This window comes from Budorcas taxicolor, chromosome 25, assembly GCF_023091745.1.
Source record: "Budorcas taxicolor isolate Tak-1 chromosome 25, Takin1.1, whole genome shotgun sequence".
Lineage (NCBI taxonomy): Eukaryota > Metazoa > Chordata > Mammalia > Artiodactyla > Bovidae > Budorcas > Budorcas taxicolor.
This window is the reverse complement of record NC_068934.1, coordinates 39,373,764-39,388,551: the sequence shown is the minus strand read 5'-3', so window position 1 is coordinate 39,388,551 and position 14,788 is coordinate 39,373,764. Positions and strand designations below refer to the sequence as shown.

The following is a 14,788-nucleotide window of genomic DNA, read 5'->3' as shown; positions in this document are numbered from 1 at the left end:
TATTGCTGAAGCCTGGCTTAGAGAATTTTGAGCATTAATTTACTAGCATGTGAGATGAGTGCAATTGTGCTGTAGTTTGAGCATTCTTTGGCATTGCCTTTCTTTGGGATTGGAATGAAAACTGACCTTTTCCAGTCCTGTGGCCACTGCTGAGTTTTCCAAATTTGCTGGCATATTGAGTGCAGCACTTTCACAGCATCATCTTTCAGGATTTGAAACAGATCAACTTTAATTACATCACCTCCACTAGCTTTGTTCGTAGTGATGCTTCAGCGCAGTAGAAAACTTGTTCGCTAAGAGAACAAAGAACTACAGCTCCAAGCATCCTTACCTTGTCCTGAAGGATCCTGGACAAGCCCCCAAGATGAAATGTTTTTGTTGAATTACGATGCCGGGATTCTTGGCTCCTGGAGGAGAAGAATTCAATTCCAGGCGAAAGATGAGGCTTGATCGCTCAGAGCTTTTATGTAATAAAGTTTTATTAAAGTATAAAGGAGATAGAGAAAGTTTCTGACATAGGCATCAGAAGGGGATAGAAAGAGTACCCCTCTGCTAGTCTTCAGCTGGATGTTATATAGTCACAAGCAGCCTGTTAATGAAAGAAAGGAATGTCTCAAAACGTAGAATGGCACCAGGCCCCTCACCAATAAGATGTATTTTGGGATAATCTTCGCAAAAAATGATTTATCTTGGGCCATAAAATGATTAACTTGAATCTTGAAGAAGGGCAGATCACCATACTAATAGTTTCATATGAGAGTATAATATACTGGTTTATCAAGTAGGTTCTGAGCCAAAAGGCGGAACAGACTTAAAGACAGAGTTTGGGATAAATGCATAGTACATTAACATAGCTTAAGATAAACATTTCCATAAGAAAAAGGCATTGGTTAACTTCAGGTGAAACCAGGTGTTCTTATGGCAACACAGGATTTTAAGAGAAACATCCTTTTAAATTTGTATAGAGAAGGAAAAAAAAAAACGTCACTAGTTTGTTTCCTCCTGTTGCTTAAAGGAGATAAAAATGTCTGACACTTGCAGGCTATTTCCTCCCTTTGGAGACCCATGGCTTTCCTGCCTGTTACCCTCTCAACTCTACACATGGACATCACCAGATGGTCAACACCAAAATCAGACGGATTATATTCTTTGCAGCCAAAGATGGAGAAGCTCTATACAGTCAGCAAAAACAAGACTGGGAACAGACCGTGGCTCAGATAATGAACTCCTTATTGACTAATTCAGACTGAAATTGAAGGAAGTGGAGAAAAGCACTAGACCATTAAGGTATGACCTAAATCAAATCCCTTAGGACTATACAGTGGAAGTGAGAAATAGATTTAAGGGACTAGATCTAATAGACAAAGTGCCTGATGAACTACGGATGGAGGTTCATCACATTGTACAGGAGACAGGAGTCAAGACCATTCCCAAGAAAAATAAATGCAAAAAAGCAAACTGGCTGTCTGAGGAGGCTTAACAGATAGCTGTGAAAAGAAGGGAAGCAAAAAGCAAAGGAGAAAAGCACAGATATACCCATTTGAATGCAGAGTTCCAAAAAATAGGAAGGAGAGATAAGAAAGCCTTCCTCAGTGGTCAATGCAAAGAAATAGAGGAAAAGAATAGAATGGAAAAGACTAGACATCTCTTCAAGAAAATTAGAGATGCCAAGGGAATATTTCATGCAAAGATGAGCTCAATAAAGGACAGAAATGGTATGGATCTAACAGAAGCAGAAGATATAAAGAAGAGGTGTCAAAAATACACAGAGGAACTGTACAAAAAAGATATTCAAGACTCAGATAATCACGATGGTGTGATCACTCATCTAAAGTCAGACATCCTGGAATGTGAAGTCAAATGGGCCTTAGGAAGCATCACTACGAACAAAGCTAGTGGAGGTGATGGAATTCCAGGTGAGCTATTTCAAATCCTGAAATATGATGCTGTGAAAGTATTGTACTCAATATGCCAGAAAAATTGGAAGACCCAGCAGTGGCCACAGGACTGGAAAAGGTCAGTTCTATTCCAATCCCAAAGAAAGGCAGTGCCAAAGAATGCTCAAAGTACAGCACAATTGCACTCATCTCACATGCTTGTAAAGTAATGCCTAAAATTCTCCAAGCCAGGCTTCAGCAATATGTGAACCATGAACTTCCAAATGATCAAGCTGGTTTTAGAAAAGGCAGAGGAACCAGAGATCGTATTACCAACATCTGGTGGTTTATCAAAAAAGCAAGAAATTCCAGAAAAACACCTATTTATGCTTACTGACTATGCCAAAGCATTTGACTGTACGGATCACAATAAAATGTGGAAATTTCTTAAAGAGATGGGAATACTAAATCACCTGACCTGCCCCTTGAGAAACCTGTACACAGGTCAGGAAACAACAGTTAGAACTGGACGTGGAACAACAGACTGGTTTCAAATAGGAAAGGAGTACATCAAGGCTGTATATTGTCACCCTCCTTATTTAACTTATATGCAGAGTACATCATGAAAACGCTGGGCTGGAGGTAGCACAGGTTGGAATTAAGATTGCCAGGAGAAATATCCATAGCCTCAGATATGCAGATGACACCATCCTATTGCAGAAAAGAAGAAGAAAAAGAAACTCTGATGAAGGTGAAAGAGGAGAGTAAAATTTGGCTTAAAGCTCAACATATAGAAAATTAAGATCATGGCATCTGGTCTCATCACTTCACGGTCAATAGATGGGGAAACATTGAAGACACTGGTTGATGTCAATTCCTGGGCTCCAAAATCACTGCAGATGGTGATTGCGGCCATGAAATTAAAAGACACTTACATCTTGAAAGGAAAGTTGAGACCAATCTAGACAGCATATTGAAAAGCAGAGACATTACTATGTCAACAAAGGTCTGTGTAGTCAAGTCTATGGTTTTTCCAGTGGTCATGTATGGATGTGAAAGTTGGACTATAAAGAAAGCTGAGCCCCAAAGAATTGATGCTTCTGAACTGTCGTGTTGGAGAAGACTCTTGAGTGTCCCTTGGAGTACAAGGAGATCCACCCAGTCCATCCTTAAGGAAATCAGTCCTGAATTTTCACTGGAAGGACTGATGCTGAAGCTGAAACTCCAATACTTTGGCCATCTGATGTGAAGAGCTGACGCATTTGAAAAGACCCTGATGTTAGGAAAGATGGAGGGCAGGAGGAGAAGGGGATGACAGAGGATGAGATAGTTGGATGGCATCACCAACTCAATGGACATGGGTATGTGTGGACTCCAGGAGTTGGTGATGGATAAGGAGGCCTGATGTGCTGCCGTTCACGGGCTCACAAACAGTCAGACACGACTGAGCACCTGAACTGAACTGAAGTTGTTGAATATAGTTTCAGAATCCTTTTTTTTTTTTTTTCTTTTGGTTTTCTTTCATTTTATTTTTGATGGGCAGTATTTTTGTTTTTATTTAGAAGACATTCCACTCTCAATGAAGAGGCATAAGTCTGAATTTTAAAGCCACTTAAGTAATGCGTTGTTATATGTAGCTAGTCAACTTGATGCAATTAGATTTATTAGTCTTTGTTCTCAATTTGTTTAGTTCAATTTAGTCCTTCAGTTGTGTCCGTCTCTTTGCAATGCCATAGACTGCATCATGCCAGGCTTCCCTATCCATCACTAACTCCCAGAGCTTGCTCAAGCTCATGTCCATCAACTGGATGATGCCATCTAACCATCTCATCGTTTGTCTTCTACTTCTCCTCCTGCCTTCAATCTTTCCTAATATCATGATATTTTCCAATGAGTCAGCATGTTTAGTATGCATTCAGTCCCTTTTTAAATCAACCAACATGAATTAAATTCCTCTCTGTCCCTACTGCACTCCCAACTCTAGGCCAGAAACAAAAAATTGCAGAGACTGAAGGCTGATGCCAGCACATCGCTGTGGATATTTCGTTCCCACTTTTTTTTTTGGGGGGGGGGGGGGCGGAATTAGTTGCTAACATTAAAATCAGCAGATTGTACATAAATATCCAAACTTCCGATTCTCTTGAAAACATGCCAACTAGCCTGCTTTTCAGCATGGGTGAAGTGGAGAAAAGGCCGCTCCCAGTGGTAATGCCTGTGCTGCCCAGATTCGAACATGGCCACCTAGTCTTAGTATCATATCTCCTGCCTTCTGGGGCCATGAGTTTGTGAGAACTAGACTTCTAGCTCTCTTAGGATAAAGACTACTTTTGTCTTGATCAACTTTGACTCTGAAGCCTTTAACCCAGAACCTAGCACACAGTTCTTCCTTGTACAGTTGTTCGATGATATAAAATATCTTGTGGATGCACGCAATATATCTTCCAATACTGAAACCATACAATTGAAGTAATATTCTTCCCTAAATCTTTGATGCAGCCTGTCTCCATAGGTGCCCCTGATGTCTGCCATTAGACCCGCTCCCTGAAGCCAGTTGTATGTCCCTGGGCTGTGCCTGAAGTCTTCACTTTGCCATTTGACCACTTCTCCTCCTAGCAATCTCCTCTCCAATGAAGACAGCAATGCATATCTCATGAAGTGTCTAGGAAGATGACATGAATCCATGAATGTCAAGCCCAGCCCCTAGTATCCATTTGCATGATGTTCTTAGTAGCTTTTTCTCCATGTAGGCAAGGTTCTCTGTCTTCTTAGAGTCAAGAGTCCATGCAGATCAGTTTGATTTTTCCAGCCAAGCTTCAAGGAAGAGATTACAGTTCAATTCTCTGTATTCTGAGACGCTTCAAAGGCTACTTGCCAAGGACACTGATGAAGGTAAAGATTTTATCGAGAGCTTTTTTTTTTTTTTTTTTCAGATCTTTTATTCGCCTAAAGGGGAAAACTCGGGTAGGTCAGAGAATATATAACTAGGGGCTCTTGGTCACCACTACATGTTAAGAACCCAAACTTCCCTGAGTACCTTGATCCAGGAAAGAAGCATGAAGTGGCTTGTGCTCCTTGGGCTGGTGGCCTTCTCAGAGTGCATTGTCAAGTAAGTATGGGGACTGTAAGCCACATCATATCCCTTTCTCGGATTTTTCTTTTCATCTGATTATTCTTCCACCCATTAGGTTTAGAAGCGAATGGGATATTTCCCTAAGAGTATTAAAGCTCCACAGTTCAGTGCATATTCTATGCAGATGTCTATGTGATCCTGTGGAATAGCACTTTTTTACATTTTATTCAACATGTCCTCTTTTTTCCCTGTCTACTTCAGTGTGCATATGCCTATGTCTGCATCTCTGTGTCACTGTCATTTATCTCTACATTAATTTGGAAGTCACTGGGAGTGTATTTCTCTTTGTGTTGTTTGCTTTTAATTGTTCATTTGACTCTTACTTCCTTCTCAAGCCTTTGAATTTCCCTTACTCATTCCCTATATCTTGGACTCTTCTTTCAACTCTCTCTTCTCTTTCAACTTGGAGAAAGTTACACTGTTTTATATCTGATAAGCAGTGTGATCACAGCCAATGCAGAAACCTCTTGCATTTCAAATTGCTCCCTTGTAAAAGAGGAAAGTAGTCCCCCTTCTACCTCATTACTTGAGGTTCTATGAGAAGGAATGCGTGAGATGGCAACAGCAATGCTAACGGCTGTCATTGTTGATACTTCCTATTTATCAGGTACCTTATATCCATCACTTCACTTATTCCCAAGATATTCTATTTGGAGGGTTTGTATGGTTGCATTCCACTATTTTAGCGAAGGGGAGACTGAGAAACCAAATGGTCATATAGCTTACCCAAGATTTCAGAACAGATCCTGTATTCAAATCTACGTCTTTGCCATGGTATATGCATAAAATTCTGATAATAATGTGCCTAATAAAAACGATTATTAAATACACAGGGCCATTACAATGACAGTTATACCTTAACACTGACAGCTAATTGTGACATCTTCTTTGGTTTCTTTGTCAAATGCTCGGTGAAAGAATACCTCTAAGGAGAGTGAAGACCATGAGAAAAACCCTCAGTGGAAAACACATGCTGAACAATTTCCTGAAGGAGCATGCTTACAGACTGTCCCAGATTTCTTTTCGTGGCTCAAATCTAACTATTCACCCGCTGAGAAACATCAAGGATGTGAGTATTTTGGGAAGATGGTGCTCCGCAGCTCCCCCTGGTGCTCTAGTCTAGCAGTGGGGCTCATCTGGAGGTACCAGGTTGGATATTGGGGTTGGAGTTCCTGCAGGAGGCAGAGACACTGGAAAACAGGGACCCCAACCAGAGGAGTAGGCACTCTCATCCTCAACTGTTTGTCTTTGTGACTGGGCCTGGCAATTACCAGGTGGCAGGTAAATATTCATTTCTGTGTCAAAGATGTGTCATTAATTTGAGGGCGATTGTTCCTTCTGAACTAAGTGAGCCCCTCAGTTACAGAAAAAGAGTGAACCATCACTGATCAAAAGGTAGAACCAACTGCAAAGCAATTGTGAATCCCCAGGTAGAGGAAATCAGTTTTCACAGATGCAAGAAAGACAGCAGTAAAAAGTTACTGAACCTGTATTCCTTGTATGGCCATAAGAATCACTGTGGTTACTGTTTTCAGATTAGACAAAGGGCTTATTTTGTCTTCAAGAATGCCCACGCAAGCCTGAGAGATAGGCAAAGAGTAAATACATGTCAAATGAAAGGGTCACCTATGTGGTATTAATTAGATGTGGTCTGAGTTTGGAGGGAGTGGCTGGGGTTGAACAAGAAAGACCTCCTGGAGAAGGGGGTGCTAAGGCTGGGATTGAAGAGACTATAGAACTTCTCAAATGAAGGCACCAGGACTTCCTTGTGCGCCCAGCGGTCCTGGAGGCACAGTGGTTATGCTTCTGGGGTTCCCATGAAGGAGGTACCACTTCAACGCCTGGTCATAGAGTCAATATCCTGCATACAATATAGCACAAGAAAAATATATCAAATGCAGATACCTCTGTGACCAAAGTCTGTGAGCTGCACCATGGTTGGAAGGTGATCTCAAGAGATATGTGACACCCAAAGGGAGGCAGCAGTGTGGGAATAGAGGGTAGCCAGTTCTGCACTAACCCACTCCCTCCTTCTTCCTGTAGGTGGTCTACATGGGTAGCATTACCATTGGAACACCCCCTCAGGAATTCCAGGTTATCTTTGACACAGGCTCATCAGACTTGTGGGTGCCCTCTGATATTTGCGCCATTCCACCCTGTTGTGAGTACAGACACCCCATACCCGGACCATCCTTCACTTGCCCTGCCTCCCTGTTTTCCACCCTTGGCACCTGATGACACTCATCTCTTGTGTCTCCAGCTAGACACGGTAGGTTCAGACATCTTCAGTCTTCTACCTTCCGGATTACCAATAAGACCTTCAGCATCGCCTACGAATCTGGGAGCATGAAAGGAGTTGTTGCTCATGACACAGTTCGGGTAACAGTGTAACATATGCTGAATCAAGAGCGGCTATGGACTGACCACTGCTGGCAAAACAGAGGCAGGACCACCTGCTGGGACCCTTCCTAGTCTAACTCCCATAAATATTGGCCATCATATCCACAGGATCATGTCTCTGGGGAGGCAGTGCCCGTGGTAACACATGAGCAAGCAGATTAGCTAACGCACTGAGTGGTTTGAGGTGTGGACTTGCAGCTCCTCTGCCCATGAGTAGTTCAAGGTTCATTTTGCTGGGAGCGAGAAGAAGGGAAAAAAACATCACTTTTATATTCACAGACTGTTTCAGGCACTTTCAGGTGATAAGTGGTTTAATCCTGCAACATCCCCACACAGCAGTTACTCTGATTAGCTCATGAGACATATGAGGAAACTGAGGTGCAGACGGCAAGGGCCTTGCTGAGGGCACACATGTGATAAAAGGTGGAGTTAGGCTGGCTTTTCAGGACTGAAGTTGCTGTGGGGTGTTTGGGGACAGGATAAAACTGATCTGGGGACCCTGGGGGCAGTCAAGGACTTCAGGTATCCAGAGTGGGAAACTGGGGACCTGAGAAGTCAAGGGGCCTGATGAATGAGTTCTCACTCTAGAGAACCATTGAGAGTCTAATAAACCTATGGCCTACTTCCCCCCAAATTCTTGCGTAGTTTCCCTCTCTCCCTTTCCCTCTCATACACACTCACAGAAATATACACATTTCCCTAAAAGTGATTTCCTCAGGCAGTAATTTCATAGAACCCTGCAAGCGAGATTGTGTTTTTGGTTTTTGTCTTCCTGGACAGATGCAGAATCCACAGTACATTACAGAGAATGCAGTCCATTCTTGTCATTAGGTCACAGTGCTGCCAAAGAGAAAGCTATCTTGCTCTCGATTGTTTTGTCCATAAGGTGGCACCAATGGGACCTGCCCTGACCCCTGTAGCTCCACCTGTAGAGAAGCCACGAGGCCAATTTGACTCACTCAGTTGGTATTTTTCAGAGGGGCAGATGTTATAAAATTCACAGCCTCTCTCAAATGGAACCCAAATTCCCCTCCCGGTTTTATCTAACCTTCTGTCGGCCACTGAAGACAGACCCCAGCCTCAATTCTTCTCTGAGGATCTAATGGCAATGCATCCCAGCCCAGTCCTAGCCCTACTTCACGTATCTGTATGTGGGAACACTCTTCTTTCCCACAGATTGGGGACCTTGTAAGCACTGACCAGCCGTTTGGTCTAAGCATGGCGGAATACGGGTTTGAGGATGTAACTTTTGATGGCGTTTTGGGCTTGAACTACCCCAATGTATCCTTCTCTGGAGCCATCCCTATCTTTGACAAACTGAAGAATGAAGGTGCCATTTCTGAGCTTGTTTTTGCCTTCTACTTGAGCACGTAAGTCTGAGATGGAAAATCCCTTTCTCCAAATTATCTGTAAGATGCTTTCAGTTGCACAAATATTTATACAACACTTGAATAAGAAGTATCTGAGAGATAATCTAACCCAGGATAACTCTGTACCCAGGACCCAACCAGGCTTCACCCTTGGCTTTTAGAAATAAAAGTTAATTGGAAGCCTACTCTCCTGGGCTCACTACCAGTATCTTGGTCTAGAGGAATGAGTGAGGAGGAAGGCTAATGGAAGGCAGCAGGAAACAAGTTGAAGTAAAAGGTATTAGGATTTGTTATGATTTTGATCAGGAAGGAAGGAGAAGGATGGTGGATATCTTTTCTTCCTCATTAGCATTTCACTGGGAGCCCAGGACCAGCTACCCAATTTGTAGGACCCAGTGAGAAATGAAAGTGTGGGACACAAAAGTGTGGGACCTGTTGTTCAAGAAATATCAGGAACTTCATGAAAGGGAGAGCAGAAGTGGGGTCCCTTTTGACTTTGGGGCCCTTTTGACATTAGAGGTCACATGCCATTGGAACCAATCTGGGTGACCTGAACCCACACCCTGAGAACTCCCAGGCATTGATTTTCCTGAAAAATGACAAGGTGGACAAGGGGAAAGCCAAAACGCTTCAGCACCCTATCCTCTGAGGGTGTCTGAGCACTCAGGTCACTGGAGGTCCAGGGCGCCTTCAGAAGACATATTTGGTGGAGCTCTGCCAATGATTCAGCTTCTAACCTCCTCTGTGCCACTCATTAGCCAATAACAGACCTCAGTCTGGATGTCAATCTCTCCTAGACTCGATTTCTGCATCTGCACACGGGGACCTTATTAGGGCCTTGATGGGTTGACAAGCGTAGCTCTCAGAAAGTGTTGTTGTCACTGTCCTCTAAGAATCCCCCCATCACTTCTCTCTACAGAGACAAGCAGGAGGGCAGTGTGGTGATGTTTGGTGGGGTGGACCACCGCTACTACGAGGGAGAGCTCAACTGGGTACCATTGATCCAAGCGGGTGACTGGATTGTACACATGGACCGGTAAGCCTCTCCCTCTGAGGGTCAGCCCAAGTGATGCTCCCGCTAATGTACATGGACATAGGCAGACACACACAAGTGCATTCTCAGACACACAGTCACACAGACATGTATACCACCCACAATGATACAGACAGACAGACACACACATGGAAACACACAAGCAGACACATATAAACATGCACAGCAACACATAAAAAACATGCATAGCTAGTCAGAGACACACAAGCACACACAGAGACACATATAAACACAGATAAAAACAAACACACAAGCACATAGATAAACAAACAACCCATGGGTTCTTAATCCCCAGGCCTTCTGAGCATGGCTCTGACCAGTGTCCTAAAAGGCACCAGAGAGTTCTTTGTAGCTGGAAGAATGCTGCACCCACTGCCCTTTGAGGTGGGGAGCATGGTTAGAGGACTCTACAGTGTGGTGAACAGAGGATCAGGAAGAATTTCTCCAGCCTGAACAGAGTTATGATAAGATGACCGACTGTCCAGGGTTACCTAGGACATAGGAAGTTCTCAATACAGATAAATGTCATTTTAAAAACAGGGACAGTCCAGAGAAAATGGGGAAAACTGCTCTTAGTAGGGAGCAGCTACCCAGCAGTGAAGAGAGGTTGGCTTCAGTCTCAAGACATGAAAGCAACTAAGAAAAAGACATACCAAGTTCTTGGGCACACAGTGAGACAGGGGCTTTACAGAGAATCAGGAAGGTGGGACACAGCAGTGACCTGAGGACAAGAGGCATAATTGATAGGATTCTGTGTCATACCCTCAAACAAAAGCTGACCTGTCCTTTGGAGTTTCTGTGGGCTAGTCATGTATTTCCTGGCCAGTGTCTCAGGGTCTGAGCTGGTTGTAGGAGCAGGGCTGGGAGACACCCTGTCCCAGAGAAGCCCCTCTCTTCCCCTAGTATGAGAATCTGCTGCCCCTGCGAATCTCCATCTTTACTCTGTGTGTGACCCGTTATTTGTTCCCCACCAGATACAGCTCTCTGGAGGTTTCTTATTGTTTTCTAAGTTTTCATTCACTCATTGAACAGACAAGCATTGGGCATCCACTGTGTGCCAGGCACTTTAGGGAGGCAAGGAGAATAAAACTCACCCTCACATCTAAGAAGGCAGATGTACATGAAGTGACTCACCCACATAGTGAATTGTGACTTTGGAACACGCTAGACATGAGGAGGAGAAGGCAATGGCAACTCAATCCAGTACTCTTGCATAGAAAATCCCAGGGATGGCGGAGCCTTGTGGGCTGCCCTCTATGAGGTCGCACAGAGTTGGACACGACTGAAGTGAGTTAGCAGCAGCAGCAGCAGCAGACATGAGGAAGGGTCTACAGAGAGTGACCAAGACAGGAGACTGATAAACACCGGGGGAAAGACTTCCCGAAAACAATGCAGTAAAGCTGGAATCTGGAAGATGAAAAGAAATTTGCTAGTCAAAGGGGAATGGGGTCTTCTAGGAAGGAAGACCAGCTTCTGTCAAGGTACAAAAGATCCTGGTGTATTCAAGTACTCCATTCGAGGATGTCAAGAAAGGTGCTGTGTCGAGAGCAAAGGAAAAGAGGCCTAGAGACAAAGGGCTGTTTAGGAGATAGTTGGGAAGGGGACAACTCTGGGGACACTCAGTGACCTTGATGCCCGCTTTCTTCTTTTGTCTCTCAGCATCTCTATGAGAAGAAAGGTTATTGCTTGTTCTGGTGGCTGCGAGGCCGTTGTTGACACCGGGGTATCAATGATCAAAGGCCCAGGAATACTGGTCGATAACATACAGAAGCTCATCGGCGCCAGGCCACGGGGTTCCAAGGTGAAGGGTCATGCCCCAGGGTCACTCCCAGTCTCCACACATAACAAGGATCACCATGGCCAACCTCTCACCTTCTCTCTCTAACAGCACTACGTTTCATGTTCTGCGGTCAATACCCTGCCCCCTATTATCTTCACTATCAATGGTGTCAACTACCAAGTGCCAGCTCGAGCCTACATCCTTAAGGTGAGGGGACGATACTGAGGGTTGGTTCTCAAACTGGAGCTTGCAGGAACCCTTGGGCTGGTGCTGGGAGGAGGGCGCCCTCTGGAGGCCATGTCACACCACTGCAGATACTGCTGAGCCCTGTGGCTGGGCCAGTGTCTCCCACAAAACCAATCACTTGAGAGTAAAGGGCCGTGTGGGACAGTGATCTTCCTGAAAGAAATGTGGAGAGGCCATACCATATGGCATGGTGGGAGTCAGGGAGAAGGGAACGCTAAGGTTTTCAGTGCTCAAAGAATTTCAATTCAATCTGAACCCATAGGTGCATGAACATGGAATTCAGCACTAGCAGTCCCTGAATAGGCCATGTTACAAGGAGAATGGCAGAGACAGTCCCAGTGTGATGTCCCAGCATAAGTTAGCAGTCTCCCTTCCTTTCTTACAGTTTTCCTGGTTTGGATGATAAATTACATGGTCAGCCTAGTTCTCGGCTGCACCTTTCCCTTGCTCCAGTCAGGTGCCTCCTTTGTGAGTTGGGGTACCCAACCCCTCTGTGGGGAGGTTGGATGCTAATATGAATAAAGGGTACACAGTGACTGCTCAGCCCCGGCAGTGGGTGGAGGCTTCATGTCAGATCCCAGCGGGAGTTCAGAGCAGGCTGATGGGCTCACAGAAGGCTCTGAAGAAAAGAGGGAATTTCAGGAATTCCAAAACCACTAACTCATTGAGTCTTATGGAGAGTTGCTTGGTTCTAGGCAAAACTGCATGGGATTCCATGCAAATGGCATGTCAAGGTGGTCTGCACTGGGGCACTGGGGACTTACTAGGGGTGATGAGGGCTACAGACTGAGCAGTGGGGATGGGGAACAAGAGTACATTACCCAACCAAGCCTGGAGTGGCCAAAGAGGGTGACTGTGGGCTGAAGGAGGCATAACAGCGTTCCTGAGTTAAATCTTCAATAAAGTGTTGTGGGCACTGCTCTATTTAATATGGATAACCAACAATGAGTTACTGTGTATCACAGGGAACTCTGCTCAGTTATATGACAGCCTGGATGGAAGGGGTGTCTTTGGGACCAGGATACTTGGATACATACGATTGAGTCTCTTTACTGTCCACCTGAAATTCAGATTATTTTTAATCAGCTATGCTCGAATACAAAATAAAGTTTTTTAATAAAGTATGGATTGTGGGGTTGCTGGAGGAGAACCAGTATTCTCTGCAGAAAAAACAAGGAGCAGGAGTCAGAAGGAAAGAAACAGGGAGTGAGGAGAGCTATGGACACACTAGTTCTTTTTGAAAAAATTATATTGAAGTGTGGCTAATCTTCATTGTTGCATTAAGTTCTGCTGCACAGCAATGTGACTCAGTTATACACATAAAAGTATATATTTTCTTATTCTTTTTCATGTGATTTATCACTTTATATTGAATATAGTTCCTTACGCTCTACAGTAGGACTTTGTTGTTTTTCATTCCTGTTTCCCCACTCCTAGTCCACCCTTCCCCACACCCTTCCTCACGGCAACCTCATGTCTTGGCCCTCTTTGGTTTTGGATGAACTCTAATATCCCCTGCTGCTGAGAAAACCCCTTGGTACTTACCAAAAGAGGGAAATAAGACAAAGAATTGTGCTGGGTCTGGATATTGGGGGGGAGTCACCGGTAAGGGCTCATGCTGACTGGTGTGTGTCTCTGACTCCCCCAGGATTCTAGAGGCTACTGCTACACAATCTTTGAAGAGATCACTGTGAGTCCATCTACAGAGACCTGGATCCTGGGTAACATCTTCCTGAGGCTGTATTTCTCAGTCTTTGATCGAGCAAATGACAGGATTGGCCTGGCAAGGGCAGTGTAAATGCTTGGGGTGGTTCAGGAATCAGTAAGGCCGCTCCTAATACACACTCACTCACACTTTGGGCACTGCTGCCCAGGATGCTGGTGAACTGTGTTTGGTGGTCTGCACACCCTATTCTCAGTAAAGAATAAAGTATTTCACTCTTAATGGTGCTGGAACAAATGGTTGCCTCTGTTTGTGTCTGGGAGTGAAGGATCTAGAACCAAGTCTGAATCAAAATTGAGAGGAGCCCTACTCCAACTGGCTTCAAGGAAAAGTAAGACTCATTGAAATGATTCTGGGAATCCAGGACACAAGACTCAGAGCAAATACAGAGATCTCAGTGACTGGACCCAAGAAATTAGAAGTCATCAGTTCTCTCTTTCTCTCCCTTGGCCTTTCCCTTCCCTCTTCTTTGATGGTCTTAGCCTGACAACTTTCTTCCTTAAGGCTTCTACACCTAGTGAGGAAGTCCAAGCTACCTGCCCTAGGGTATTATATCCTGAAGGCATCTCCTAGTAAGGAAAGAAGCTTGGAGCCATTAGAGTTCAAGGGTGTTCCGTGAATGATTCACCCCAGTTCACCTGTACAGCCCTAGATCAGCCAACCTGGCAGGGACATGGGGTCCTATGATTGGCTTTACATGGTCACTGGCCCTGACTCAGCAGCACACATGATTGTCAATTTCCTCCAGAACTATATAACTGAAGCTGGGGAGAGGCAGCCCCAAGGATAGTGACTAGGGGATGCTCTAGGCCAGGAAAGAGTTTGTGATGACCCAGCAAATCCACAATCTCCTCATTCAGAGAAACTATAAGGGGTAATAAAATAGACTCTGTTCGTCCCTTCTCAGATGATCTTATCACTGGACTTCTCCTCCAGGGATTTTTGGGTGAGGTACTTCAGGCAGAGCTGGTTCCCTGTCATTCCCACACCCCAGTAACCAGCTCTCTGCCACGTATGCCTGCTCCTGACTTTCCAGGCCTACTTGGTAAGTGGTGGCCCCAGTGGATCCCTGAGGCATCCTCCTCCTCCAGGGCCAAGAATGCCCCTTCCTTTGCCTCCAATGCTGCTGGGGAGAATGCAACGCATGTATCGGGGGACCCAGGCTACACAGAGCCTTCAGACTTTCTGGGCTTCCTCCAGGGGTGGAG

At 44.7% G+C, this 14,788-nt stretch overlaps 1 protein-coding gene across 1 annotated transcript; it reads left to right on the top strand.

Annotated features, from left to right (window-relative positions):
* Positions 1-4,882: 4,882 nt before the first annotated feature.
* LOC128068911 (pregnancy-associated glycoprotein 1-like) lies at positions 4,883-13,655 on the top strand. Its single transcript, XM_052662183.1, has 9 exons — positions 4,883-4,983; positions 5,926-6,076; positions 7,051-7,168; positions 7,268-7,386; positions 8,584-8,777; positions 9,697-9,813; positions 11,491-11,632; positions 11,720-11,818; positions 13,506-13,655. The coding sequence occupies exons 1-9, from the start codon at positions 4,883-4,885 to the stop codon at positions 13,653-13,655; spliced, it is 1,191 nt and encodes a 396-aa protein (XP_052518143.1).
* Positions 13,656-14,788: the final 1,133 nt, after the last annotated feature.